At 66.2% G+C, this 25,018-nt stretch overlaps 1 protein-coding gene across 4 annotated transcripts; it reads right to left on the minus strand.

The window, feature by feature from the left end:
- Positions 1 to 2,043: 2,043 nt before the first annotated feature.
- Positions 2,044 to 23,447, minus strand: FASN (fatty acid synthase). 4 transcript variants are annotated; one of them, XM_071210857.1, is made up of 44 exons: positions 23,185 to 23,447; positions 21,744 to 21,880; positions 21,363 to 21,515; positions 20,186 to 20,359; positions 19,844 to 20,044; positions 19,619 to 19,741; positions 19,412 to 19,527; positions 19,200 to 19,334; positions 18,354 to 18,819; positions 18,080 to 18,267; positions 17,786 to 17,975; positions 17,479 to 17,573; positions 17,254 to 17,388; positions 16,977 to 17,180; positions 16,674 to 16,789; positions 16,375 to 16,547; positions 16,109 to 16,300; positions 15,780 to 15,860; positions 15,526 to 15,705; positions 15,185 to 15,364; positions 14,903 to 15,106; positions 14,518 to 14,822; positions 13,967 to 14,353; positions 13,721 to 13,888; positions 13,532 to 13,647; positions 13,219 to 13,373; positions 12,932 to 13,135; positions 12,712 to 12,862; positions 12,461 to 12,639; positions 12,272 to 12,391; positions 11,875 to 11,997; positions 11,574 to 11,797; positions 11,301 to 11,493; positions 10,895 to 11,046; positions 10,502 to 10,593; positions 9,815 to 9,966; positions 9,499 to 9,741; positions 9,115 to 9,300; positions 8,671 to 8,901; positions 8,365 to 8,579; positions 8,174 to 8,272; positions 7,853 to 8,104; positions 7,663 to 7,779; positions 2,044 to 5,335 (listed from the first exon to the last, which is right to left on the minus strand). In XM_071210857.1, exons 2-44 carry the CDS (start codon positions 21,868 to 21,870, stop codon positions 5,294 to 5,296), a joined length of 7,539 nt encoding a protein of 2,512 aa, XP_071066958.1. In that variant the 5' UTR covers positions 21,871 to 21,880; positions 23,185 to 23,447; the 3' UTR covers positions 2,044 to 5,293. The 4 variants fall into 4 exon arrangements, with proteins under 4 accessions (XP_071066958.1, XP_071066956.1, XP_071066957.1 ...); XM_071210855.1 differs by having other exon boundaries at positions 2,749 to 5,325; XM_071210856.1 differs by lacking the exon at positions 2,044 to 5,335 and adding an exon at positions 7,095 to 7,556 and having other exon boundaries at positions 7,675 to 7,779.
- Between the last annotated feature and the right edge of the window lie 1,571 nt (positions 23,448 to 25,018).

Below are 25,018 nucleotides of genomic sequence, written 5' to 3' on the forward strand. Positions count from 1 at the left end.
GTTATGAGAGTCCTGTGTGATGTTATATATGTTTATTTTATAAGTTCACAACTATTATTATATACTCATTGTTTATATACGTTTATGTATGAGTGATATACATCAATACATTTTTTTAAAAAGCCAGGACCTTGAAACTACTAGAAGAAAATATAGGGAGACATCTTATATATTTGTGGTAGGTGGTGGTTTCTTGGACCTTATACCCAAAGCAAGTGTAACAAAACAAAAAATATATATAAATGGGACCTCCTCAAAATTAAACACTTTTGCACCTCACAGGACTTTGCCCAAAGAGTGAAAAGGCAGCTGACTCAATGGGAGAACATATCTGGAAATCACATGTCTGATAAGGGTTTAATATCCAGGATATATAAAGAGATGTTACAATTCAACAATAAAAAGATAAACGACCCAATTAAAAAATGGGCAAAAGACTTGAATAGACATTTGTCCAAAGAAGTACGAATGGCAGAAAAACAACAACACATGAAAACATGCTCAACATCACTCATGATTAGGAAAATGCAAATCAAATCTCCAACGAGCTATCATTTCACACCTATCAGAATGGCCACTATTAAAAGAACCGCAAGTGTTGGCGAGGCTGTGGAGAGACAGGAGCGCTTCTTCACTGCTGGTGGGAGCTGAGAACGGCACGGCCACTGGGAGGGCTCCTTGGCACTTGCTAAGGAAGCTGAATAGAGACTTGCCACGGGACCCTGCAATGGCACTACTGGGAACACACCCAGAAGAACCGAGCGGCGACACGAGCAGACACCTGCACGCTGACGCTCACGGCGGTGTCAGTCACGACGGACAAAGCTGGAAACAGCCCAGGTGACCCTCAACCGAAGAATGGATAAACAAGCTGTGGTGTATTCAGAAGATGGAATATTATGCAGCTTTAAGAAGAAATGAAATTGTAAAGCATGACAACACGGATGAACCTGGGGGATACTGCGTTGAGCAAAGCAAGCCAGACACAAAAGGACAAATATTGTATGATTATACTATGAACTAAATATATTATGTAACATATTGTAAGGGTTCATTTATATAACATATAAATAAAATCAGTTTATAAAGATGAAATTAGGGAAGCAGATGTGGCTCAACTGATAGAGCATCCATCTACCATATGGAGGGTCCAGGGTTTGATCCCCAGGGCCCCCTGACCCGTGTGCAGCTGGCCCATGAGCAGTGCTGCTGTGCGCAAGGAGTGCCGTGCTACGCAGCGGTGTCCCCACGTAGAGGTGCCCCATGTGCAAGGAGTGCGCCCCATAAGGAGAGCCACCCTGCATGAAAAAAGTGCAGCCCACCCAGGAGTGGCGCCACACACATGGAAAGCTGTTGCAGCAAGATGACGCAACAAAAAAGAGATGCAGTTTCCCAGTGCCGCCACATAATGCAAGCTGACACAGAACACACAGCAATTGGACACAGGGAGCAGACAACGGGGGGAAAGGGAGAGAAATAAATGAAATAGATCTTTAAAAAACAAACAAAAAACAGTACTGCTATTCAAAGTCACAGCAAAGTATTTTCTTAAAAAAGATGAAATTAGATTATTGGTTATGTAGGGCTGCAGAAGGACTGCTAAGGGGTGTGAAGGCTTTCTTTCTGAAGTAATGAAATGGTTCTAAAATTTTTTCGTGGCAATTAATGCCCATCATTGTGATTATAATAAAAGCCATTGATTATATACTTTGGGTAGATCATATGGCATGTGATATATCTCAGTTAAACTGCTTGTTAAATAAATGTGCAAGAAAAGCCAGAAATAGCAGCTATACACAGCAGGGGAAACAGAGAATTTGAGAGGTGAAGAATTTTTTTGTTCGTCTGTTTTTTTGTTTATTATTATTACTGAGATTATGAAAATGCTCTAATAATGTTAGAATTGATGAATGAACAACTATGTGGTTATACCAAATAACATTGTGCACTTGGGAAAAAAAAGGTCAATATGACCCAGCAATTCCACTTGTAGGGATATTCCCAAGATAACTGCAAACACAAACTCAAGCAGATACTGGTATATTGAAATTCGTACTAGCATTTATTCACAAAAGCCCAAAGGAGGAAAATCCCAAGTGCCCATCCATAGAGGAATGGTCAAACAGTCTGAACTCCACACTCAGTGGAGTATTATGTGGCCATTAAGAAGACGTGAAGTCCAGAGACGCACTGCAACATGGATGGGCCTTAAGACATTATGCTATGTATTCGTCAGTCAAAGGGGTGCTGATGCCAACTACCAGAATTCTATAAGCGGCATTTATTTGGGGTAGTTCTTAAGTCACAAGGCCACAGAGAGTAAGTTACGTCCTCACCAAACTGTTGGCACATGTTGGAGCGAGGTGGCGGGCGACACCCGCCAGGCTCAGGCTTCCTCGTCCCCTTCAGGCTCTGTTGTCCCAGCTTCTTCCGATATCAGCTGGGGGCCAGGATAGAGCTCGTTTGTCTTCCCGGGGCACCAGCATCAAAACTAAGCTCTTTCCTCTGCCATGTCGTTTTCTGTGTGTGTGCCCACCAACGGGGCAGGGACTTGTCCTACTGACATGGCCGAATCAAAGCCCTAATCTTAATTTACTCAAGTAAAAGCGAAACCTCTGAATTTAATACAATCAAAGGGTATCACGCCCAGAGAAACAGACCAGTTTACAAACATAATATTTCTTTTTGGAATTCGTTGATGACATCAAACTGCCACACAATGCATGAAATAAGCAAGGTACATGAAGGCGGATATTGTATGCCATTTTATTTTTTGTTTTTCTTTCCCCCTTCCTTCCTGTAGGTTACTTAAAATTTTTCTTAGAATGCCATTTTATCCATTGTTTTTAAAAAAAGTACAATTGAGGAAATTTAATGAACTTTTGATGAGACATTTCCATGCGCAGGTACCTACTCTGTATTTCATAATTTTTATGTACTAATCTGCCATAAATTAGTGTAATTGCTTTTAAATTTTTACTGTAACATATATAAAACAAATTTCCCATTTTAACGCCTATCTTGTATACAATTCGGTGACATTAGTTACATTCAAATATTGTGCTACCAACAGCACCATGGACTAACAAGTTTGTTGTTTGATTTTATTATTCACCCCAAGGAGAAACTCTGTGCCACCCAGCAGTAACTCCCCAGCCCCTGGGAGCCTGTAATCCAGCCTCTCTGCTCCTACTGGTACTCCTTCTAAGTGACAACAGTCGCTATTTGTCCTCCTTCTTTCCCTCACCTTGTCTTTGAGATTCGGAATCCGTGGGGAGCTCCCCGCGGGACCTCGCTCCCCGCAGGACTGAGTCAGAGTCCAAGGCACAGAGGGACACAGTCCGAGTGTCCACCACCTGCTGAGGGACACTTGGGTTGCTTCCGCCTTGCGGCGACTGTGAACATGCTGCTGAGAACACGGGTGAGTGGATCAGCCAAAGGGGTGCTGACGCAAAAGACCAGAAACCTGCTTCCTTTTATAAAGGGCATTTATGTGGGGTAGGAGCTTACAGGTACCAGCCATAGACCATAAGTCACTTCCCTCACCAAAGTCTATTTCCCTATGTTGGAGCTAGATGGCTGCCGACGGCTGCGAGGGTTCAGGCTTCCTGGGTTCCTCTCTTCCTGGGTCTTGCTTCTGTTTCCTCTGTGAGCTTACTTCCCAGGGTTCCCGCTTAAGGCTTTAGTACCACACTCCAACATCAAAAACTCTCTACTCTGTCCCTTGCCATGCCTTTTATCTGTGAGTCCCCACCCCTTGGTGGGCCCTAATGACGTGGCCCAATCAAAGCCTCATCATCACAATCACGCCCAGGTACAGACCAGCTTACAAACATAACCCAGTACCTATTTTTGGAATTCATAATCATATCAAACTGCTACACTCCACCTTCTGAATTCCAAAAAGACATTACAATATTTGAAAAACCTTAAATCAGTGACAATGCAAGTACTAAATCATATCACAATCAATTTAAAGAAATACAGTTTTTCTTGGGGCAAAGTCCTGTCTACTATACACCTCTGAAACTATAAAACAATTTATCTGTTTCCAATATACAAATGGACAAAGGATAAACATTTTCATTACAATTAGGAGAAATTGGGAGGGAAACATGAGTCATGGGTCCTCTACAGGTCAGTAAACCTGTGGGGCATCCTCCATTGATTTCAGTCTGAGAGTCATTCTTAAGACTATGGTTTTTTCTCTTTGGGGCCTTACAGGAACCCACCTTTCCACAGGCTTGCCCAGTGGCCACTTTCTTGGTTCCACCCTCATCAAGCATCTGGGTGTCGACCAAGCTCCAGACCTCACCCTTCAGGAGTGTTGGGGTGATTGCCACACCTCACCCAATCTTTGGGTTAGAGTCTTACCCCCCTAGTACAGTGATGTAAAGAAACATTCCCCTAATCTTTGGCATATAGGCTCAACCCTCTCAGAGCAATGGGTTGACCACCTGGCCTTCCCTGATCCATGAGGTCAGGTCCACCCCTCTCAGACCTGTGGGGTGCCGACTTAAGCCGCCCTAATCCTTGGGGATTGTGCTCCACCCTCTCCATACCCGGGGGCAGCAAAACTCCCAGAACATCGGGTGGGAACATCCACCCTCTTCAACTGCTGATGCAAACTCACCCTCTCTGTACACGTGGGTGGGGTCCCTCTCTTGGCCCAAGGTGATGTCCTGATTCCACATCTCAGCTCCCATGGTTTTCCTCTTGAAGTCGTTTCTCTTTCAATTTCTCCTTTCCTTATCTCTTTTAGTGCAAGCTGAGTGGTTTTGTTCATACAGTTCTCTCAAAAACCTTTTTCGTTTAGCATGCAGGAAGCAGGGGTCCAAGTCATCAGACAGTTACGATTTTCCACAAGTCTTTCCGAGATAACTGCATCTTCAATCCTGATTTACAAGTTAGTTAAGTCCTCCAATGATGCACTTTCTTCTGGGAGCCTGATTTCCGGAGGCTTGGAATTTCCAGAATTAGTTTGTCTTCTTTGTGCCTGGCAGTTTAGTCCTCAGTTTATCTCTCTCCCCTAGCATTTTGCTATAAGCTGCAAGCAGAAGCTAAGCCGCATTCTCCGGGTTTACTTTAGAAATTTCTTCACCTAAATGCCCAGCCAGGTTCGCCATTTTCAAATTCTGCCTTCCATAAAACACCAGGACTTAATCTTCCTAAGTTCTCTGCGACTTCAAAACATGGATCACTTTTCCTCCAGTTTCCAATAATAGTTTCATCATTTATTTCTAAGGCATCATAAAAAGTCTCTCTAGCATCCACATTGCTATCAATAGTCTCTTCAAAGCACTGTGGGTCTTTTCTTCCAAACATCTAAAAATTCCTCCAGAAAAAAAAAAAAAACCTTTATCCATTTATAAAAACGTTCCATCATTTCAGTAATTGCGAAAGCACTTCCCCACAACTTAGTACCAAATTCTGTATTAGTCAGCAGCCAAAGGGTGCTGATGCAAAATAACAGAAATCTGCTTCCTTTTATAAAGGGCATTTATGTGGGGTAGGAGCTTACAGATACCAGGTCATAGAGCATAGGTTACTTCCCTCACCAAAGCGAGATGGCTGCTGACGTCTGCGAGGAGGGTTCAGGCTTCCTGGGTTCCTCTCTTCCTGGGGCTGGCTTCTCTTTCCTCTGTGTGCTTACTTCCTGGGGCTCCAGCTTAAGGCTTCAGCATCAAACCTCAACATCAAAATCCCCGCCAACTCTGTCCTTTGCCTTTTATTCTTGAGACTTAATACCCTAATGAAGTGGCCCAATCAAAGCCCTAATCGTAATTTACTCATTTCCAGGTACAGACCAGATTACAAACATTATCCAACATCTACTTTTGGAATTCATAACCATATCAAAATGCTACAGTGAACAAAGTGCTTTTTAAAATTGAGATGCATTCATTTCACCCTTTTAAAGTGTTCAGTGGTTTCTAGTCTAGTATGTAATTTCAGAACATCGGCTTCTCAAGAAAAAACCCGACTTATGGCTGGGTCTTCGGCAGCTCCCTTAGTGCTGCTCTAGGCAGAGCGTTAAAACCCACAGCTCGGCTGTCCCCGGCGCTGACGTCCCACCCTGAGGTGGGCACAGAAACCTCACCTCCAGTTAAATCCCTTTATCCTCCCTTCCTCTCTGTTGCTTTCCTGCAGGGACTCAACTAGACACTGGACTGCTTGCGGGTGTCCCAATGCCCATTCCTGTCCTTCTGGAATCTTCCTATGGCGGTGCCTCAAGCCCACGGATCTCGTTCTCTTGTCTCTAATTTCCCATTAGTGCTAAACTGAGGTTCTCACCTCACACATCACAGCTCTTCTTCTGTGACCTTTTAAAAAACACCTCAGTTGTCTCTGCTTGTCTTTCTGAACCTCTGTACTTGACGTCTCTGCTCATCCTAACCGCCCTGTTTTCCTACTTTCTTTGCGATCTCCGGCAGTTTCTCACCAATAAGTCCTCACCTGATAGTTCTTGATCTTTGTCCTAGGACCCAGTAAGTTTACCTGGAGACAATTTGATCCTTTTGGGTATTGCTTTTAAGGAGAGGGGATATAGCTCAGGTTGAGCACCTGCTTCTCACAGGCAGCCTGGGCTCAATCCCTGGGCTGGTTTACGTGTAGACCAAGTCTAGAGCTGACCCCCCGGGCCGGGGCATGGCCCTCTTCAGTCTGGCTGGTGAGAGCCGGGCCCTGTCCCTCGAATACTTCCCGTGCTCCTTCCTTCACCTCAGGACCCCAAGTGGGGCCCCTGAGCAGCTCTGCCCGGCCGCCCCCGCCTGGGCAGACTGGTGCTCTCCAGGCACCGCCCCCTGTGTTGGGGTCACGGGCCCCTCCCGACAGCAGACCCAGTCCCTCTGGCTCCATCTTGGCTGGAAGCAGAATTCCACTCCATTCCCGTCAAAAACGGGGGGACTGGCTAACGGAGGCATTTGGCCCCAGGAGGTCAACCAACGGGCCGCTGCCGCCAGAGCTCCCAGGGACCGTGCGCCCCGAGCCGTCTCCGTCACCAGGGCATTCCCGACACCTCCCTCGTGGGCAGGGGGTGCGACCCAGGGGGGCCTCAGGAAGGGGGCGGCGCGGGGAAGAACCAGACGCCTGAGGCCAGAGCTCACGTGTGGTTTAATTGTAGGGAGCTGGGGGGCGGGCCGGTGAGAGCAGCATCTCTAGAAGGGGGCGTGAGGAGGAGCAGGGCGCAGCCGGGGATCCCCCCCTCCCCGGGACGGGCGCCCGAGCGCTCGGGCCTGAGTGGCAGTCTCAGTTGTGTCTCTTGACCAACAAAAACACAGACACGAGGCCGGGGCTCCTGGTAGGGGCTGCCCGCCTGGCCCCCATCATAGGTGCTGCGGGGGCACCGGGTCACGGGGCCATGGGGATCCACCCCTTCCACCTGCCCAAGGCCTTGCCTGCCGCCGAGGAGGCTGCATCTTTCCCAGCGATGCAATAAATACGATAGCCCAGCCCAAGGGCGGCGCGACTCTTCACAGACGGGCGTCTCCGAGTCGGTGGCGGGGGCCCGGGACGGCGGCGGGGCCACAGGGGCGGGTCCCACCGGCAGGACCCTCCTGGCCGAGCCGCGGGGCCGGGTTGGAGGGTGGGAGGGAGGGGTGGGCGGTGATGGCGGGTGCGGCGGCCCCGGCGCAGGTGGGCTCAGCCCTCGCGCACGCTCACCCGCGGCTCGGCCAGGGAGCTGTGGATGATGCTGATGATGGCGTCCAGGCCGCTGCCCTCCAGCAGGGTCTGGTGGTCGCCCTCGATGACGTGGACCGACACCTGCCCGTCGCACACCTGCGGGCGGCACCGTGAGCCGGGCCCGTGCCCGCCCCCTCGCGCCGCGGCCGGGGAGGCCCCGGGGGTTCACCTCAGACAGGTTGTAGTCGGCGCCCAGGTTGTCACCGTAGGTGCTGCCCTTCTCGGCGCGCAGCAGCGTCACGTTGCCATGGTACTTGGCCTTGGGCGCGTACTGCTCGGCGGCGCGCAGCTTGTGGTAAAAGGAGAAGGCCGCGAAGCTGAGCTCCGGGCGGCTCAGGCTGCTGTGGCTCTGGACGATGAGGTCAACCGCGGCCTCCACCCGCTGCTCCAGGTCCTGCAGCGGCAGCAGCGCCGCCAGCACCTGTGGGGGGGGGGCTGTGAGCACGAGGCGGGCGCACTCAGCGCCCCCCGCCGGCCCCGGGACACGCACCTTGCCATGCTCGGCGTCGGTGAACTGCTGCACGAAGAAGCACATGGCCTCGGCCTCCGCCTCCGCCTCGCAGCCGCCGGCCATCTTGGCGCGGTAGCCCTGCAGGGGCGAGGCGGGGGCGCTGCAGCCTGGCGGCGCGCGGGCACGGGCGCGGAGCGGCTGGGGCCTGGGACGCGGGTGCATGGCCTCACCTGGGTGTAGGCCAGCACGAAGGCGTGCGAGCCGTCGAACAGGAAGAGGCTGTTGTGGGTGGGGCTGGGGCCCTGCTGCAGCTGGGAGCACATCTCGAAGGCCACGCAGGCGCCGTATGAGTAGCCCGCCACGCGGTATGGGCCCTCGGGCTGCACCTGCCTGATGCAGTCCACGTAGTAGGCCGCCAGGCTCGGGATGCTGTCCAGGGGCGCGGCTGCGAAGGCGCGGGTGCCGGTCAGGTCCAGCGGGGCCCAGGGTTCTGCCGCCCCCGCGCCCCAGCCGCCCCCGCGCCGCGCCCCACGCACCTCGCGTGCACTGCAGGCCGTAGGTGGGCACGCTGAGCTTGGCGGCCAGGCTGCGGAAGACGGTGGTGGAGCCCTCGATGGGGTGCACGAGGAAGAGCGGCCGCTCGGCGCTCTGCACCGCGTTGAGCCGCGCCAGCGTGGGGCCCTCGGGGTTCACCAGCAGGCTGCTCAGGTTCCGCTGGCCCTGCTGCCGGGCCAGGCCACCCTCCGGGGACGCTGAGGCTGTCTGCTCTGTGGAGGGTCAGGCGGAGGCTGAAGCGTGGGCCGCCGGGGGTGGGAGCAGGTGGGCACTGCTGGGAGCCCTTGGCATGCCCGGGCAAGGGGGGAGCGGTGGGGGCCTCCAGGACGCACCCATGAGGCGGGGCTGCCCGCTGCTGCCGCGAGGCACGGAAGCCCGTGAACAGCCACGTGGGCCACAGCCCACCCTGGGTCCCGCGCACGCACCCTGCACGGCGCCGGCCTGGGAGAGTTCTTGCAGCCTGCGCAGCGTCAGCTGCTGGACGTCACGCACGGACAGGACCAGGTCGTGCTCGCGCTCCAGCATCTGCCGCACCTCCACACCCATGAGCGAGTCCAGCCCCAGGTCCCCCAGTGAGCTGTCCAGGCTGACAGCGGCCATGTCGCGGATGCCTGCGGAGAGAGGCTCGGTCTGTGGCGGGGGGACGGGAGGGACCCCAAGCGCAGGCGAAGCGCGGGAGTGCAGGGCCGCCCTTGGGCTCTGACGGAGGAGCCGGCGCCCGCGGGTCCTCAGCTGGAGGGCGCCGCGGCCGCCACGCCAGGCCTTGCTCCACCCGCCCCGTGCGCCCCGGGGCCCGCCGCTGCGCTCACCCAGGATGTGGGCCACGGCCTGCAGCAGGTTGCGCGAGACGCTGCCCTGGCTGGGGCCCGCTGTCTTCTCAGCCAGCACGAAGCTGCCCAGCACGGGGTGGGGCAGGTTCAGGAAGAGGCCCAGGGCCTCCAAGCAGGACGGCATGCGCTGCGGCAGCGTCCCGCTGATCTCCGTGTCGTTGGTGCCCCTGCTCTCCAGGATGACGCCCACGTCGCCGACGGCGCCCCACTGCACGGCGAGGCCTGTGGGCGAGGCGGGGCGGCCGGTGGGCCCGGGGCGGGCGGGCGGAGGGCGGCGGGGCGGGCGGGTGCGCACCTGGGAGGCCGTCGTGCCGGCGCTGCTCGCAGATGCGTTCCATGGTGGAGTTGGCGAAGCCGTAGTTGCTCTGGCCGGCGTTGCCGCGCCCGCAGCTCACCGAGGAGAAGACCACGAAGTGATCCAGCTCGGGGCACGCCTCCCGGGTCACCCTGCGGAGACGCCAGGCGGTCGCTGGCCCCCAACGCCACTCCCCCAGGAAGGCGCAGGGAGTGTCCCTTCACTGCGGCGGGAACTGCGTCAGCGCCTGCCTGACCCCAGTTTGCCCTGGACGTGGCGGGGGTGGGCAGCAGAGCACTCCCATGGCCCAGGGTGGCCTCTGGCCAGGCGGGGCCTGGGCCGGGGCCGGCTGTTACCGCCCAGCGAGCCCCAGTGGCCGCGGGAGCTGGGGGCAGGCGCCCGGCAGGGCAGGAGGCGGTCGCGGGTGGGGTGGGTTTAGCTGGTCTAGCTAGGTTAGGCTAGGTTAGCTGGTTCAAGCTGGGTTTAGCTGGGTTTGGCCGGGTTAGGTTGGATTTAGCCACTTCAAGGCTGGTTGAGCTGGGTTTAGCTAGTTTAGGAGTAGGCACAGACTGCTTTGGCTGGGTTTAGCGGACTCAGCTGATTTAACCTGGGTTTAGCTGGTTTAGACTGGATTTAGCTGGTCTGAGCCAGGCCAGGCCAAGGGCCAGCAGCAGGGGCCGTGCGTACCTGTCCAGGTTCAGGGTGCCGCTGTACTTGGGCTTGCTGACTTCCTGGAAAAGCTGGGGCGTCTGGTTCTCCAGCACGGCGTCTCTGAGGACCTGGGGACAAGGCGCCCTCGCACCTGCTGCGGCTCCAGGCCCCCGCCCGGCCCCCACGCGCCCCGAGGCCCCCGCCCGGCTCCCACCCTCCCCCCACCCTCCCCGAGGCCCCCGCCCGGCCCCCACCCTCCCCGAGGGCCCCGCCCGGCCCCCGCCCTCCCCGAGGGCCCCGCCCGGCCCCCCGCCCTCCCCGAGGCCCCCGCCCGGCCCCCGCCCTCCCCGAGGCCCCCCGCCCGGCCCCCGCCCTCCCCGAGGCCCCCGCCCGGCCCCCGCCCTCCCCGAGGGCCCCCGCCCCGCTCACCATGGCCAGGTTGAAGATGCCCCCCACCGGCCCGAGCTGCGCAGCCTCAGCAAGGAGCTCCCGGGCGCCCTCCAGCACGCCGACGTCTCTGGTGGACACAAGCACCTGGACGCCCTGGCGCCGCCATGCCCACACCTGCTGGGCCTGGTAGCCTGCGGGAGCCGGGCCTGGGGTTGGGGCCGATCCTCCAGCCCCTTCCCGTGCCCCGGACGTCCCCACAAGAGAGCAGGAGGGGCTGACAGGACGGACAAGCAGGCGGGTCTGAGCACAGACGGGGCAGACAAGGCGGGGGGGGCTGGCGGGGCGGACCAAACGCGGCACATTGACGCCCACCCGCGGCGCGGGCCTGAGCCCCTCGGGGCAGCGCACGGCCAAGCCGCGCCCCCGACGCACGCGCCTCGCCCACCTGTGCGGATCCCGGAGCGTGAGGTGAGCACCAGCTTCTGGGCTCCGCGCTCCACGAGCCAGCGGGCCAGCTCCAGGCCGAAGCCGCCCAGGCCGCCGGCGATGACGTAGCTCTTGTGCGCTGGACAGAAGGTCTTGGACAGGGCCGTCATCAGGGTGGGCTCCGCGCCCGGCCCAGCCGCCTCCTCACGCACCTGCGGGCCCCGGCAGCACCGCTCGTCACTCTGCCCGGGGGCGGGACCCGGCGGCGGCGGGGGCGCGGCGCTGGCCTCACCTGGACGAGCACCTTGCCGATGTGCCGGCCCTGGGCCATGTAGCGGAAGGCGTCCTCCACCTGGTCCCTGCGGAAGACGGTGCGCTGCAGGGGCTGCACCACGCCGTCCCGGATGCCCGCCCGCAGCAGCTCCGCCACCACCTGCCAGTCGGCCCCGGCCTCCTCGAAGAGCGCGTCCAGCAGGATCCCGTGGAAGGCCACGTTCTTCAGGAAGACGGCCATGCCTGCGCGGGAGGGCCGGTCTCGCGAGGGCCCCGGGCTGCCCCGCCCCCCCGCCCGCGGCCGCCGGGACGGGCCTCACCTAGCGCGTGGTCGTTGGCAAGGTCAAACTTGCCGATCTCCAGGAAGCGGCCCTTCTGGGCCAGGCACCGCACGCTCGCCTGCAGCTTCTCCTCCGCCAGGGAGTTCAGGACGAGGTCGACACCTGGCGGGCGACGGGGTGAGCAGGGCCGCGGAGGCAGGCCACTGCCCCCCCAGGGGAGGGGCGGCCGGAAGGGGCCCCCAGGGCTGCTGCCTCTAGGCTGCAGGGGAAGAGGACGGGGGACAAGGAAGGGACAAGGCAGACGGCGGAACAAGGGGGGCAATGAGTGACAAGGAGCGGAACAAGGGAGATGTCGGGACAAGAAAGATGACAGGGGGCAGGGGGCCAGGGAAAGGGAGGTGGAGCCAGGAAGCCGGGCGCGGGCGCGCAGGCTCACCCCTCCCGGCCGTGTGCCGCAGCACGTGCTGCTCGAAAGTCGTGTCTCGGGAATTGGCGAAGCTGGTGTCACTGAGCTGGGGGAACCGGGACTGCAGGTAGGCGCGCTTCTCGGCCGAGCCTGGCGGAGAACATGCCCCGTCAGCTTGGCCCAGGCCCGGGGGCGGAAGGCGGGGGGGCAGGGGCTCACCCACGGTGGTGAAGACGCGGCAGCCCAGGCTGAGGGCGATGGTGATGGCGGCCTGGCCCACGCCGCCGGAGCCCGCGTGGATGAGGACGGTCTCGCCACGCTGGATGCGCCCGCGCACCACCAGCGCATAGTAGGCGGTCGCGTACACGACGGGCACCGAGGCCGCCTCCTCCAGGGTCCTGGGGGCGCAGGCGCAGGCAGGTCAGCCTGGGCCCGCGGCGAAGGCCCACCCCGCGTCCCCGGCAACTCACCAGGCGGGAGGCACGTCCCACAGGAAGTCGGAGGACAGCAGGACGGAGGTGGCCAGGCCCTCGGCGGGCACCAGCCCCATCACGCGCTGGCCACGGCTGTCCAGGCCTGAGAACTCCATGCCCAGCATGCAGTCCCTGGAGGCCCACTTCCCTGCGGACAGAGCCGGGTGAGGCCCGCGGCCCGCGGCCCGTCCCCCCCCAGCCCGGGCCAGCCACGCACCTGGGATGGCGTCCGGCGAGAGCTTGCCCGTGGCCAGCATGACGTCCCGGAAGTTGAGCGAGGCGTAGTGCACCCTGCAGAGCTGGAGGCCGGGGCCGGGGGGCCCGGCATGCTGCAGCGGGGAGCACACCCAGCGGATGGAGGAGAGGTCGCCGCGTGTCAGCAGGTTCACGAAGGCGTGCTCCGTCTGCTCCTCGGGCCACTCTGTGCGACAGGAGGCGGGGCTGCTGTGGGCTGCGGGCGCGGCCTGGGCGCCGGTGGGGGGTGGGCACGCGGGCCAGGCTCACCTTGCCCCAGCAGGAAGTGCCGGAAGGCCCCCCAAGCACCGTCCCGGTGGACGTTCATCACCAGGTCCCCCTCCACCACCCTCTGCAGCTCCGCGGAGCCCGGGCCAACATCGGGGACCGGGGACGTGCTCCTGAGATTGGATACGAGGACGCACCTGCGGGGAAGACGTGGTGGTGAAGGGAAGAAGGGGGAGAGGAGGGAGAAGGAGAGGGAGAGGAGGGGAGAGGAGGGGAGAGGAGGGGAGAGGAGGAGGGGAAAAAGGGAAGAGGGAGCTGGGTGGGGGAGGCGGTATGGAGGCGCTGCGGCCGCTACCGGAGCCGGTGTCCCCCGGGTTCTCTGCGCAGGCAGTTGACAAGGCCCACGACGCCTGAGGAGGCGCAGCCCGCCGTCAGCCACACGGGCGCGGTGGCCTGGTCCGCCAGGGCGGCCTGCAGGGAAGGGCAGCGCTCAGCCGCAGCTCGGCCCCCACGCGCCCACCCGGGGCCCCGGCCCGGCGCTGACCTTCAGGGTGTCCACCCACTGGAAGCCGGCGTCATCCACGGATACGAAGATGGGGCTGCTGGGGGGCGCCGGGCGGCGGCGGCAAAGGAAGAGGGCGGAGCCGTAGAAGGAGCACTTCCGGGCCAGCAGCTGTAGCCCCGCTGCCTCCAGCAGGTCCTCCCAGGCGTCCTGCGGAGGCGTGGGGTCAGTGCGCGGCTGGGCCCCGTGCCCCCGCCCCCCGGCGGTCCCCGTGTGCCCATGGCCCACCTGGCTCGGGAAGCGCTGGCTCCCCCTCGGCTCTGGGGCACCCAGGAAGGCGACGGCCTCCCCGAGGGCCTGCCCGCCGAGCAGGGTGTGCAGCAGCAGGAAGCCGCCCTCCTTGAGCGTGGCCACCATGTGGCCAAGGGTGGCCGCCGGGTCCCCGAGGGGCGCCAGGACGCGGCTGCACAGCAGGAGGTCAGCGGCACCCAGGCCGTCAGGGGCCGGCTTCGCGGGGTCCCACTGGGCCTGGGCCACGCCGGGCGGCGCCGTGGCCTGCACGGCCTCCAGGGCCTGTGCGTGCCTGTCCGTGGCCGTGTAGTCCAGCTGCAGCTCCGGCTGCGTGTTGAGCAGGCCCGGGACACGGGTGAAGAGGCGGCCGTCGCCTGCCAGCACCTGGGGGCAAAGGCTCTGAGTGCGCGGCGGGGCAGCAGGGTGCAGGGCGCGGGGCGCGGGAGGCGGGGCAGCAGGACACGGGGCGCGGGCGGTGGTGTGCGGGGCGCCCCCCCCCTCTGTAGGCGTGCCCACACCCCGCCTGGACACCGACCCAGGGCACCTACCTCCACCGCTTTCATCCTGAGCGCCGGCATGTTCTCCAGCGCCGTGTCCACGCAGGCCTTCAGCGCGGGGGCGTCCAGGAGGCCGGCGAGCAGGGCGTCGTCGTGCAGCAGGGGCCTCTCCTGGGCCAGCAGCTGGTCCAGCTCGGCCTGCAGGTTCCCGCTGAGCTGCAGCTGGCAGGCGGCCGCCAGCAGCCGAGCCAGACCCTGCCGCGGGGGCTCGCGGGGGGCCTGCACCCCGTCCAGGCCCGGCACCTCCATCTTCAGCCCCTGCTGGGCCACCTTGTCCTGCAGCGCCTTGAGCAGCCCTGGGAAGAGACGGGGTGCTGGGGAGGGGTTGCGCGCTGAGCCGTCCCCCCGGGCAGCGCGGCCCGTGCCCGCCCCTCACCCTTGCACAGCCGCAGCTCCGCCTGCAGGGCCGCGCTGTCCGCCAGGAGCTCGCTCTCCAGGTAGGGCGTGAAGACGAACTTCTCCAGGACCGGGACGCGCTGCTCCTGCTGCCTGCGCGGGGCCGCCGTGGTGTGCAGCCGCGAGATGAGGGCCCCGCCGGCCGTCACGCTGCCCAGGGAGCTGCTGACCGCCGCGTCCACGGCTGCGGGATGCACTGTGAGCACGGCTGCCCGGCCCCGCCGCCCCAAGGCTGCCTCCCGCGGGGTGGGCGTGGGGCTACCTTGGAGGCCACCCTGCAGCGCCAGCAACCTCTGCCGGTGGGTGGCGGGGTCGATGTGGACGGCGCCGATGCGGGTGGGCAGGCGCAGGCTGCGCTGCCCGCTGCTCAGGATGAACAGGTGCAGCATGGAGTCCAGGAAGGTCACCCAGTTGTCCCTCCAGAGCAGCCTGGCCTCGGTGCCTGCGGGCGGCGGCTGTTGGCTGGAGGAGCTCTCTGCATCTGGGGAGCGCCCGCCCTGCGCCCTTCCCTTCCTCGCGGCCTGCCCGAGCTCAGGGCCTGCAGGCGTGGCCTCGCACAGCAGCTGGAGAACCCCCGCAGGCCGCCATCCCCACCGGGCTCACCTTCGAGGCTGGCCTCGAGGACGCCCTGGAAGTGGGGGCCGTAGTCGTAGCCGCACAGCCGCAGTGCCTTGTACACGTCGTCCGGGGCCAGGCGGGAAATGGCCGGCGGCTCCGCAGGGCCCGGGCCGTCCTGGCGGTCGAAGAGCCTGGGGTCGGGGTCCTCCCACTGGTAAACCTTCCCTGTGGACGCCGCACAATGTAGGGCAGGTGTGGGGACCTGCCCCGGCTGCCGCCCCGACCGCTGGCCCACTCACCACTCGCGATCAGGTTGCCGCCGTCAGACACCTCGAAGGTCCGGGAGGCCTCAAGTAGCCGCACCTCGAGGGGTGCGGTCCCTGCGGGGCGCTCGCGGGTCAGCAGTGGCCGGCCCCCACCACCGCCCCGGCTCACCACCCGCCCGCCTGTCCCCCGTCCCCCACCCCCGGCCCCCCGCCCCCGCCCACCCCGGCCGCCTGCCCGCCTGTCCCCCGCCCCCGTCCCCACCACCGCCCCGGCTCACCGCCCACCCGCCTGTCCCCCGGCCCCCACCCCCGGCCACCCACCCCGGCCCCCCGCCCCCGCCCACCCCGGCCGCCCGCCTCACCGGCCCTGGGCAGGATGGTGGCCTGGTGCACCACCACGTCCCTGAAGACCACAGGCAGCTGCTCCACGGCCAGGCCCAGGGCGCGGGCCAGCGTCCTCCACACCAGGCACAGGTAGCCGGTGGCCGGGAAAAGCACGCGGCCGTCGATGCAGTGGTCCACCAGGTAGTGGTCGGGGGACTCGGGACCAGCATCTGCGCAGGCGAGGGGCTCAGGTCGGGCCCGCCGGGGGGAGAGGGCCACGCCGCCGCCCCGGGCCCGCGCTCACCGATGTGGTAGACGGTGGCTGAGGAGCAGCTGGCGCCGCTGGGGAAGTCCGTGGCCGCGGGCACGTCCCACGTCTGGCTGTGGTCCCACTTGATGAGGGGGGAGATGAGCGGGCAACCCCGGGGGACCGGGTACTCCACAGGCGGGAACAGGCCGTTGGGGTTGGCGTCGATGCTGCGTGGGGCCGGAGCACAGGGCGGGTTGCACTGCCGAGGCCTGTGGGGACCCCGCGCCCACCGCCCCCTCCAGGACGCGGCCAGGGCCGGCGCGGGTGGGGGCCCCCGCCGCGGCACGGCCTACCCTGCCAGGTGCAGCTGGCCGACGCTGGCCAGGAAGAACTCCACGCCGTCCGCGCACCCCCTCTTCATCAGCGGCACCACGGTGCAGCTGGGCGGGAGGCTCCGCTTCAGGACGCCCTGGGGGGCACAGCGGGCTGGGCCTCTGCCTGCGACCAGGCCGATGGCGCCAGGCCTTGGGAGGCGCCAGGCCTTGGGAGGCGAGCGGGACGCCGGCACCCCCCGCGAGGCCGACGAGCCCCCAGCCCAGGCCCCCGCTCGACCGCCGGCCCCCCCCCCCGCCCCGGGCCCTGCACGCGGAGCGCACCTGCAGCAGCGTGTGGGGCGCGATCTCCAGCACCACGGCGTCGGCGGGCACGTGCCGCAGCGCCTCCTGGAAGAGCACTGGGCTCACCAGGTTGTTCACGTTGTACTCGGCCGAGAAGCTGCGCGCCAGGTCACCCCGCCACTGCGCCTCGGGGATGGAGGTGCTGAGCCAGCCCGCCGAGCGCGGCCGCGGCTGCCGGATCACCTGCGGGCGGGAGGGCTTAGCAGGCCCCGCTCGCCCCGCCCCCCCCCGCGGCACCCACCTCTTGAGCACCCACCTCCTTGAGCACGTGCAGCAGGCCGGGCGCGATGGCGTGCATGAAGGGGGAGTGGAAGGCCATGCCACCCGTGCGCACCGCCTTGGTGAACACGTCCTCCGCCCTCAGCTGCTCCAGGAACGCCGACACCGAGGCCTGGGGGCCGGGCGCGTCAGGGCGGGTCGGTCACCCCCCCCAGGGCCCCGAGGGCGTGGGGGCAGGGCGGGAGGGGAGCGGTGGGCCCACCTGGGGTCCCGAGATGGTCACTGTGTCCTCCGAGTTATGGCAGGCGGGCACGACGCCAGGGGGGCAGCGCCGCTTACACTCCTCCCAGGACAGGCCTGCGGGCAGCACTGGCCTCAGGGGGCGCCGGGGCGACCCGAGGGCCCCACCCCCGCTGCCGGTGACCGCCAGCTCCTCCTTCCTGCCCGCCGCAGCCACTGAGGCTGACGGCCCCGCTCCTCCCCACAGTTCCCGGGCTCTTCAGGGACCCGTGGCAGGGAGGGCCTGGGCTCTTGGGGGTCGGGGCTGGGACGGGGGCCCGGGGACCTACCCACGGCAGCCATGGCCCCCGGCGGGATGTCCGCCTCCTTGATGCACTGGCCCCTCCAGTAGGCGGTAAGCAGCGTCTCCTCCTGCGACAGGCAGCCGTCCACATAGCCGCAGGCCACCTCCCCCAGCGAGTGCCCGAAGATGCCGTCCGGCCGCAGCCCCAGGGAGGACAGCAGGTCGACGAGGGCGATCTGAGGGCGCGGGGATGCTGGCTGAGGCGGCCAGGGCCCGGACCGGCTCCCTGGCCTTCCCAGGGCGCCCCGCCCCTGCGCCGCCCGCCCGTCGCCGGGCCCACCTGGATGGCGGTGAGGCCGATGAAGGCGTGCACGAGGTCGTCGAAGGTGGCCTCCTCGGTGCTCTGCAGCAGCTCCGACACCTTCAGCCCCAGGGGCCGCAGCACCTCGTCCGAGCGCAGAATGGAGGCGCGGAAGCCGGGGAGGCGCATCAGGCTCAGCCCCATGCCGCACCACTGCGCGCCCATCCCTGCCGGCGAGAGCGCGTCAGCCCCGGGCTGGCGGGGGCGGGGAGCCACGGGAAGCGGGACGCTGGGGGCCGCGGCCGGGGCTCACCGGAGCAGACGAACCACAGCGGGCGCCTGCGGGGGGGCACCTGCTGCACCTCCAGCTCCCGGCCGCCCTCGCCGCCCAGCACGGTGTAGCCCCGGAAGGGCATGGCGGAGCCGGGGACGGCGGCGATCTCGTTGAGCAAGCTCACGAAGGCCAGGTTGTGCCCGTGCTCCTGGCCGCATGCCAGCAGGTTCTGCACGGCCTCCGGGGTGCGTCCGCAGGCCTGCAGCAGCCGGGGCAGGGCGGCGGGCGGGCCAGGGGCGGGGGGCGCCTGCGCCGGGGGCCGCAGGATGACATGCACGTTGGCGCCCCCAAAGCCGAAAGAGTTGATGCCGACGTCGCCGTCGCGTGTGGGCAGCGGCCGGTCCACCACCTGCAGTCGCCCCTCCCGCAGGGCCGGGATCTCAGGGTTGGGGCTGTGGAAGTGCAGGTTGGGGACCCACAGCCCGTGCTCAAGGCACAGCAGCACCTGTGTGCACGGGGGACACCGGTGGGGACACCGCAGGCGCCGCTCCTTGGGCACCGCCCCCACCAGCCTTGTCCACGGCCCGCTGCCTGCACAGGGACTGCTGCCCGCACGGGGACCGCGGCATGCTGGGCAAGCCCTGCCCCTGGGCCTGCCGCCCTCCGCCCATCAGCCCGTCAGCCCTCCGGGGTGGCCCTGCCCGCTTGCTGTGTGACCTTCAGGCCAGTGGGCGCGGTGGCAGCGCGGGGCAGCCAGGGTTAGGGGGCCTCTGGCTTCTCCTGTGGCCCCCGCGGGCTCCCGGTTTCCTCCCGGCCCCAGGAAGGCGGGCGCTGAGGGAGGGGCACAGCCTTCGGGGGCCCGGGCAGCCCGCCGGGCCAGCCTACCTTGGCCAGGGCGGCAAGCCCCGAGGCTGGCTCGGGGTGCCCCATGTTGGACTTGGTGGAGCCGATCAGCAGGGGGCCCTGGCGGGCGGCGCACAGGGCCCGGTCGATGCTGTTGAGCTCCTGCGGGTCACCCACCTGCAGGAGAGGCCGGGGTCAGGGCGGGGCCGCACCTGCGGCGTCCCCGGGGCGGGCAGGGCCGAGCCGGGCCTCGCCTTGGTGCCCGTGCCGTGCGCTTCGATGTACTCGAGGGACTCGGGCCGCAGGCCGGCGGTGGCGTACAGCGAGCGGAAGAGCTGCTCCTGGCTCTCCCCCGAAGGGAAGGTGACACCTGCGGAGAGGAGTGCTCAGGCGGCGCAGTGGCCGAGGCCACCCGCGCGCGGGGAGCCCCCCAGCCCCCGCCCCGCCCGCCCGCACCACACCTTGCTCCTTGTAGCCGTCTGTGTTGGTGCCCGAGTTCAGGATCGTGGCGTACACCCGCCGCGCCAGCGACCTCTTGGTCAGCAGGACGGCCACCACGGCCTCGGAGCGGCAGTAGCCGTTACCTAGGACGCACGGCTGGGACTCAGCCCCTGGCCCCGGGCCGCGGGACCCTGGACGGGTGGGGGCCCCGGCCGCCCGGCCCCCCGGCCCCCGCCGGCGCTCACCCCCCGCGTCGAAGGACTTGCAGGTGCCGTCGGGGCTGAGCATGCCGAGCTTCATGAACTGCACCGACGTGTTCGGCTTCAGCAGCACGTTGATGCCGCCCACGAGCGCAGCCGGGCACTGGCCGCTCCGGATGGCCTGGAAGGCGCTGTGCAGGGCCAGCAGGCTGGAGGAGCAGGCCGTGTCCAGGGCGACGCTGGGCCCTGCAAGCCGGCGCGCCAAGGTGACGGGGGGCGGGCACCCCCGCGGCCCGGGGAAGAGGTGCCCAAGCCCACGCCCCGCGCCCCACAGAAGGGGTGCCCGAGCCCGTGCCCCGCGGCCTGGATAGGGGCCGCGGCACTCACCCCTGAAGTCGAAGAAGAAGGAGATGCGGTTGGCCATCATGGCGCGCTGGCAGCCCACCATGCTGTAGCCCAGGAGCGTCTCGGGGTCTCGGCTCAGCGCCTCTGCGGCTTCGGACCCGCCCACGCCCACCCACACGCCCGTGTCTGTCTCACGCAGCTCGGCCGGGTTGATGCCTGCAGGGAGCAGCAGACAGGGCCCTGAGGCTACGTCCCGGGTGCATGGCCACCCCAGCCAGGGGAGGGGGCTCGAGCCGCGCAGGCCTTGGGGGCGGCCTGGGGACATCCCGGCTGCAGAGTCCAGCCTCGGGGCCGGGCCGCGGGCGGGCAGCCAGCCAGCCCAGGTGAGGCCGAGGACAGAGAAGCAAGTCAGGGAGGAAACGGGGACACTGGCAGGACAGCGGGGTGCCAGGTGGGCCCCAGGGTCTGGCTCGGCAGTGGCCCGAGGTGGCCGCCAGGAGAGGACAGAGGCCGGCATTGTCCGCGTCTGCTCCCAAGCCCTGGTGTCGCGAGCAGGGCTGCCGCGCAGTAAGGACGCCTGAGATAAGGCGCAGAGCAGACAAAGGCCGAGTGTCCAGGCTCGGAAACGGGACGGCGCCCTGGGCCAGCCCAGAGTGCATCAAGGTCCCGAGGGCTGGGCCGGGCGGGGGGGAAGGCTGGGTGAAGGGGCCTGCGCCCACCCATACCCACGGGGGTCCCCCGGCTCCCCTCCAAGGGCCTATGAACCCTGTATGCTCAACGCCCACCCTGGGAGCTGGCGAGACCCCACTGGAGTCTGAGGGCCAAGACTGCCTGCCCGCAGACCGCCCTGTGCCCTACAGCACCTCCCCACCACCGGGACAGCTTCTAACCCAAGCAGGTGAGCCCAGAAGGGGGGGGTGGCAAAAAACAGGACAGGGGGAGGGGAGACAAGACGAGAAAGGTGGTGAGGGGCGAGCTGCACCTTCAGAGATCAGGAGGGTGGAGGGCCGGGCTTGGAAAGGGTCCTGCTCCACGGCTGCCCAAACTGCCTGACCCAACGCTGGGAAATGCGGCCTGCCCGGGGGCTGCCCATCTGCCGGAGCCCACCCCCCCAAAAGCACTGGGCTGGGGACATCCCGGAGAACTCGAGGTCCAGCCTGACCCACTCCGGGGGGGGGGGGGTGCCCTTACTACCACCAAGACACCGCGGCCCGCCCACCTCCGTCCACGATGGCCTCGTAAGCGACCTCGAGCAGCAGGCGGAGCTGGGGGTCCATCGTGTGTGCCTGCTTGGCGTGGACCCCAAAGAAGGTGGCGTCGAACTTGGACAGGTCCTTCAGCTTCCCGGAGCGCCGCGGCAGCCCGTAGAGGCCTGCGGGGAGGGGTGCTGAGGCCGCGGGGCACGGGCCGGGGGCAGCAGGTGGGCCGCGGCGGCCCCTCGCGCCCGGCCTCGCGCTGACTCACACCCGCCCGGCAGGTAGGGCCGCTCCGCAGGGAGCCTGCCCGGGCATGAGGGCATCCAACCCGCTTCCCGGAAAGTGGGTCTGGCCCACGCCGTGGCCCCTCCCCGCTCGCCGGCCCCCGCGGGGCGCCCACTCACCTGCCTTCCAGCGCCGGTCGTCGTCGGTGACCATGTCCACGCCGCCCAGCAGGTTGGCCCAGAACTCCTGCAGGTTCTCCGACTCGGGCAGCTTCCCGGACATGCCGGCGATCACCACTTCCTCCATGGCCCTAGCTCTGCGGGCCGGGGGCACCGGGGCTCTGAGGGCCCGAGCCCCCGGCGCCGCCGCGCTCTCCGGCCACCCCTCCCAACGCGGAGGCTTCAGCCCCGCGGCCCCCGCTGCCCTGACAGGGCCTTGGGGAACAGCTGGCGCAGACCCGCGCACCTGAGCACCGGGGGGGCCTGGGGACGGAGCCCCAGGACAGGAGCGAGCAGGACGGGTGGGCGAGGGAGGAGTGGACGCCGGGGTACTGCCCCAGGAGAAAGGTGGCCCTGCCCCACAAACGACCCACGGCGCAGTGCCGAGAGCCCCCCCACGGCTACCCCCCGACCGGAGGTCCTGAACCAGGAGCCCGTGGGCTCGAAACTCGGGGCGTGTGGGCGCGGATGGGCTACGTTTATTAAGGAGCCTGTGGTGCAGCGTGCGCTTAGCAAGGGACCCAGGGAGCAGGGAAAGGTCAAGCACCAGTTCCGGGTGCTCCGTGGCCCACCCCGACCCCCCAGGCCACCGGGCATAAAGGCTGGGGCCTGGGGATGCTCTGGGAACCCCAAAAGCCCGCTGCTTCAAGGTTGGAATGAAAAAGGGGTTCAGCAACTTCTAACGGCCTCGTGGAGTCCAAGCCTGGATGGGCAGTGGTCCTTGGAGGGAAGGGTCTTCCCGCGCCTGCTCCCGCCGCAGGCAGGGAGGCCCCTCCCCCAGGGCCGAAGAAAGGGCCTTTTCTGCCACGGAGGCCCCGGCCCCAGCCGGAAGGCTGCTGTCCCCAGCGTCGCGCGGCCCCCGCCGGCCGTTCACGTGCAGACCTGGGCAGCGGACCGTGGAGACCCGCGGCTGCCCACGCGGCTGCCCGCGCCGGGACCTAGCGGCCGCGTGCGGGCCGGCCGCGCCCCTCCATCCGCGCGCCCCTGGCTCCCCGCACCACCTCGGCAGCCCTGGCGGCCGCACGTGACGGGGAGGCCGGTCCACGCACCCCGCGGCCCGCTCCCCGCCGCGCGCGCCTCCCCCGCCCTCCCCGCGGGCGCTGCGCGGTGGGAGGCCGCCCCTCCCCCTCCGGCCGCGGCGGCCTCGCGCCCCGGCCCTTTGTGGGCGCCGAGGGGGCTTCGTGAGGGGCTCTTTGTGGCGGGGCGGCCGCCAGCCCGGAGGCCAAGATGGCTGATGGCGGGCGCCCCTCGCCGGCCCCGCTCACCTGCTCGCCCGGCCGGAGCCCGCGCCCCTCCGACCCCGCGGGGACCCGGGCCCGAGCGCCGAGGCAGGGGCGCGCGGCCGGCTCCCCCCCGCGCCGCCGACCTCGACCCCGGCCCCGGCCCGCGCGGCTGCTCGTACCTGCGGGCTCGCGCGGGGCGGCGAAGGACGGAGCGCGGGCGCAGCGGCGGCGGCGGCCGGTCTCTCTGGCTCCCCCTGGCCCGCGCCGCCGTATTTAAAGCGCGGCCATCCCCGCGCAGCCACGCCACATGGGCTGACAGCTTGGCTGCGCCGCCCAGGCCAATGAGCGTCGGGGCTGCGCCGCGAGGCCCGGCGCGCCGCCGGGAGTGGGGTGATCCCCGAGCGCGCCGCCGCCCGCGCCCCTGCCCCGAGCGCGCGCCGCGGGGGCGGCCGGGCCGCGCGTGCCCGCCCCGCCCCCCGACTTCCTCTTCCCGCCTCCTCGGTCCGGGCCGCCCTGGGTTTGGCGGGGCCACGTGTGCGCGGCGCGCAGCGGGCGGGGGCGAGCCGGGCCCAAGGGGGTCGCTTTGGGGGCGGCTCTGGGGGTCGGGGGGCGCGGGCCGCGGGGGGGCCGAGTGGGGACGCCCCCCCAGACAGACGCACGCCCGATCGCGACCCTCGCGGAGCCGGGCGGGGGCGGGACCCGTGGCCGCCGCGGCCAATCGCGCGCCGGGGGCGTGCGCGGAGGGCCAATGGCGGCGCGCGAGTGGGCGTTGCTAGGCGATAGGGCGATGGGCCGGCGGCGAGCGCGGTCGTTGACCCCGGCCGGGGGCGCCTCAGGCGAGGTTACTGCCGGTCAAGGCGGCGCGGACTTCGCGGGGCCGGCGACGACGCGCGCGGGCGCCCCGGGGACCACGAGCCGCTCGCCCCGCGCCCCCCGGCCGCCCCCTGGCTGCGTCTCCAACAAAGGAGCCGTGCCCGGCCGCGCGCGCAGAGGCCGCGAGACTCCTCCACGCGCGCTCGCGCCGCACGCACACGCGCCGAGGCTCAGCCCGGCCCCTCGGGTGCTCGGTGGCCCTGGGCTCCGATGGTCCCCACGCTTTCCAAAGAACCCCCGGAGCCGGTCTCGGCCGCGCCGCCCGCCCTAGGGGCTCAGAGCCCGGCGGCGCCTTGTCCCGGAACCCTAGCCCGCGCTTCCCGGCGTTGCGCTCCACAGCCACCCCCGCCTCCCGGCCCTGCCCCGGGCCCGGCGCGCGGGGAGCGCGGGCTGCCCACAGGAAGGCGCGGCCCCGAGGAGCCGGCGAAGTCGCACGCATTCGCCCCGCGCTCCCCGCCCCGCGCCCACCGCGCGGCTGCCGCGGCCTTGGCCCCCGGCTCGGGAGGGAGCGCGGGCCCGCCCTGCGGGGAAAACCCGGGAGCCCGCCTCGGATTCCAGACGGGGCCCCGTGCTCGGCCGAGAGGAACCTTCCGATCCCGCGGTCGGCCCCCACGGCGCGGGGTGGGCCCCGCGCCCGTGACAGCGGCGGCTGCAAAGAGGCGCTGAGCCCGCTGCTCTGGGCCGGGAGGGGCGCCTCCAAGGGCAGGTCGCCCATCCCCAAACACCCCTGGCGCCAGCGGCGTGGCTGCACCCTGCACTGTCCTGGAGGGAGCGGCAGGGTCCCAGTCCCTTCCCTGCTGCGCCGGCTCCTGCGGGCTGCCCCACGGCTGGGGGCCTGCTGGGCAGGGGCATGGCACCCCCTCGCTGTCCAGATGTGGGCCTGAGGCCACCAGCCTGGTGACTGCCATGGCCCTCCTGGGGGTCCGTCAGTGTGGGCGGTCGGGAAGGGGAGCCTCAGGCTCTCGGTGAGGCCCCCTCGCCCATGTGGGCAGGGCAGGGGCCCACCCCGGCTGGGTGGCGGGAGGGCCGCGCCCGCAGGGAGGCTGCCAGCAGCACCTGGCCCCAGGCGGCACACTTGGCCGTGGCTCTCCGCACTGGTGCAGGTGCCGCGCGGGGCAGGTGTGCTTCCCGCTGGGGGAG

Source organism: Dasypus novemcinctus, chromosome 21, assembly GCF_030445035.2.
Source record: "Dasypus novemcinctus isolate mDasNov1 chromosome 21, mDasNov1.1.hap2, whole genome shotgun sequence".
NCBI lineage: Eukaryota > Metazoa > Chordata > Mammalia > Cingulata > Dasypodidae > Dasypus > Dasypus novemcinctus.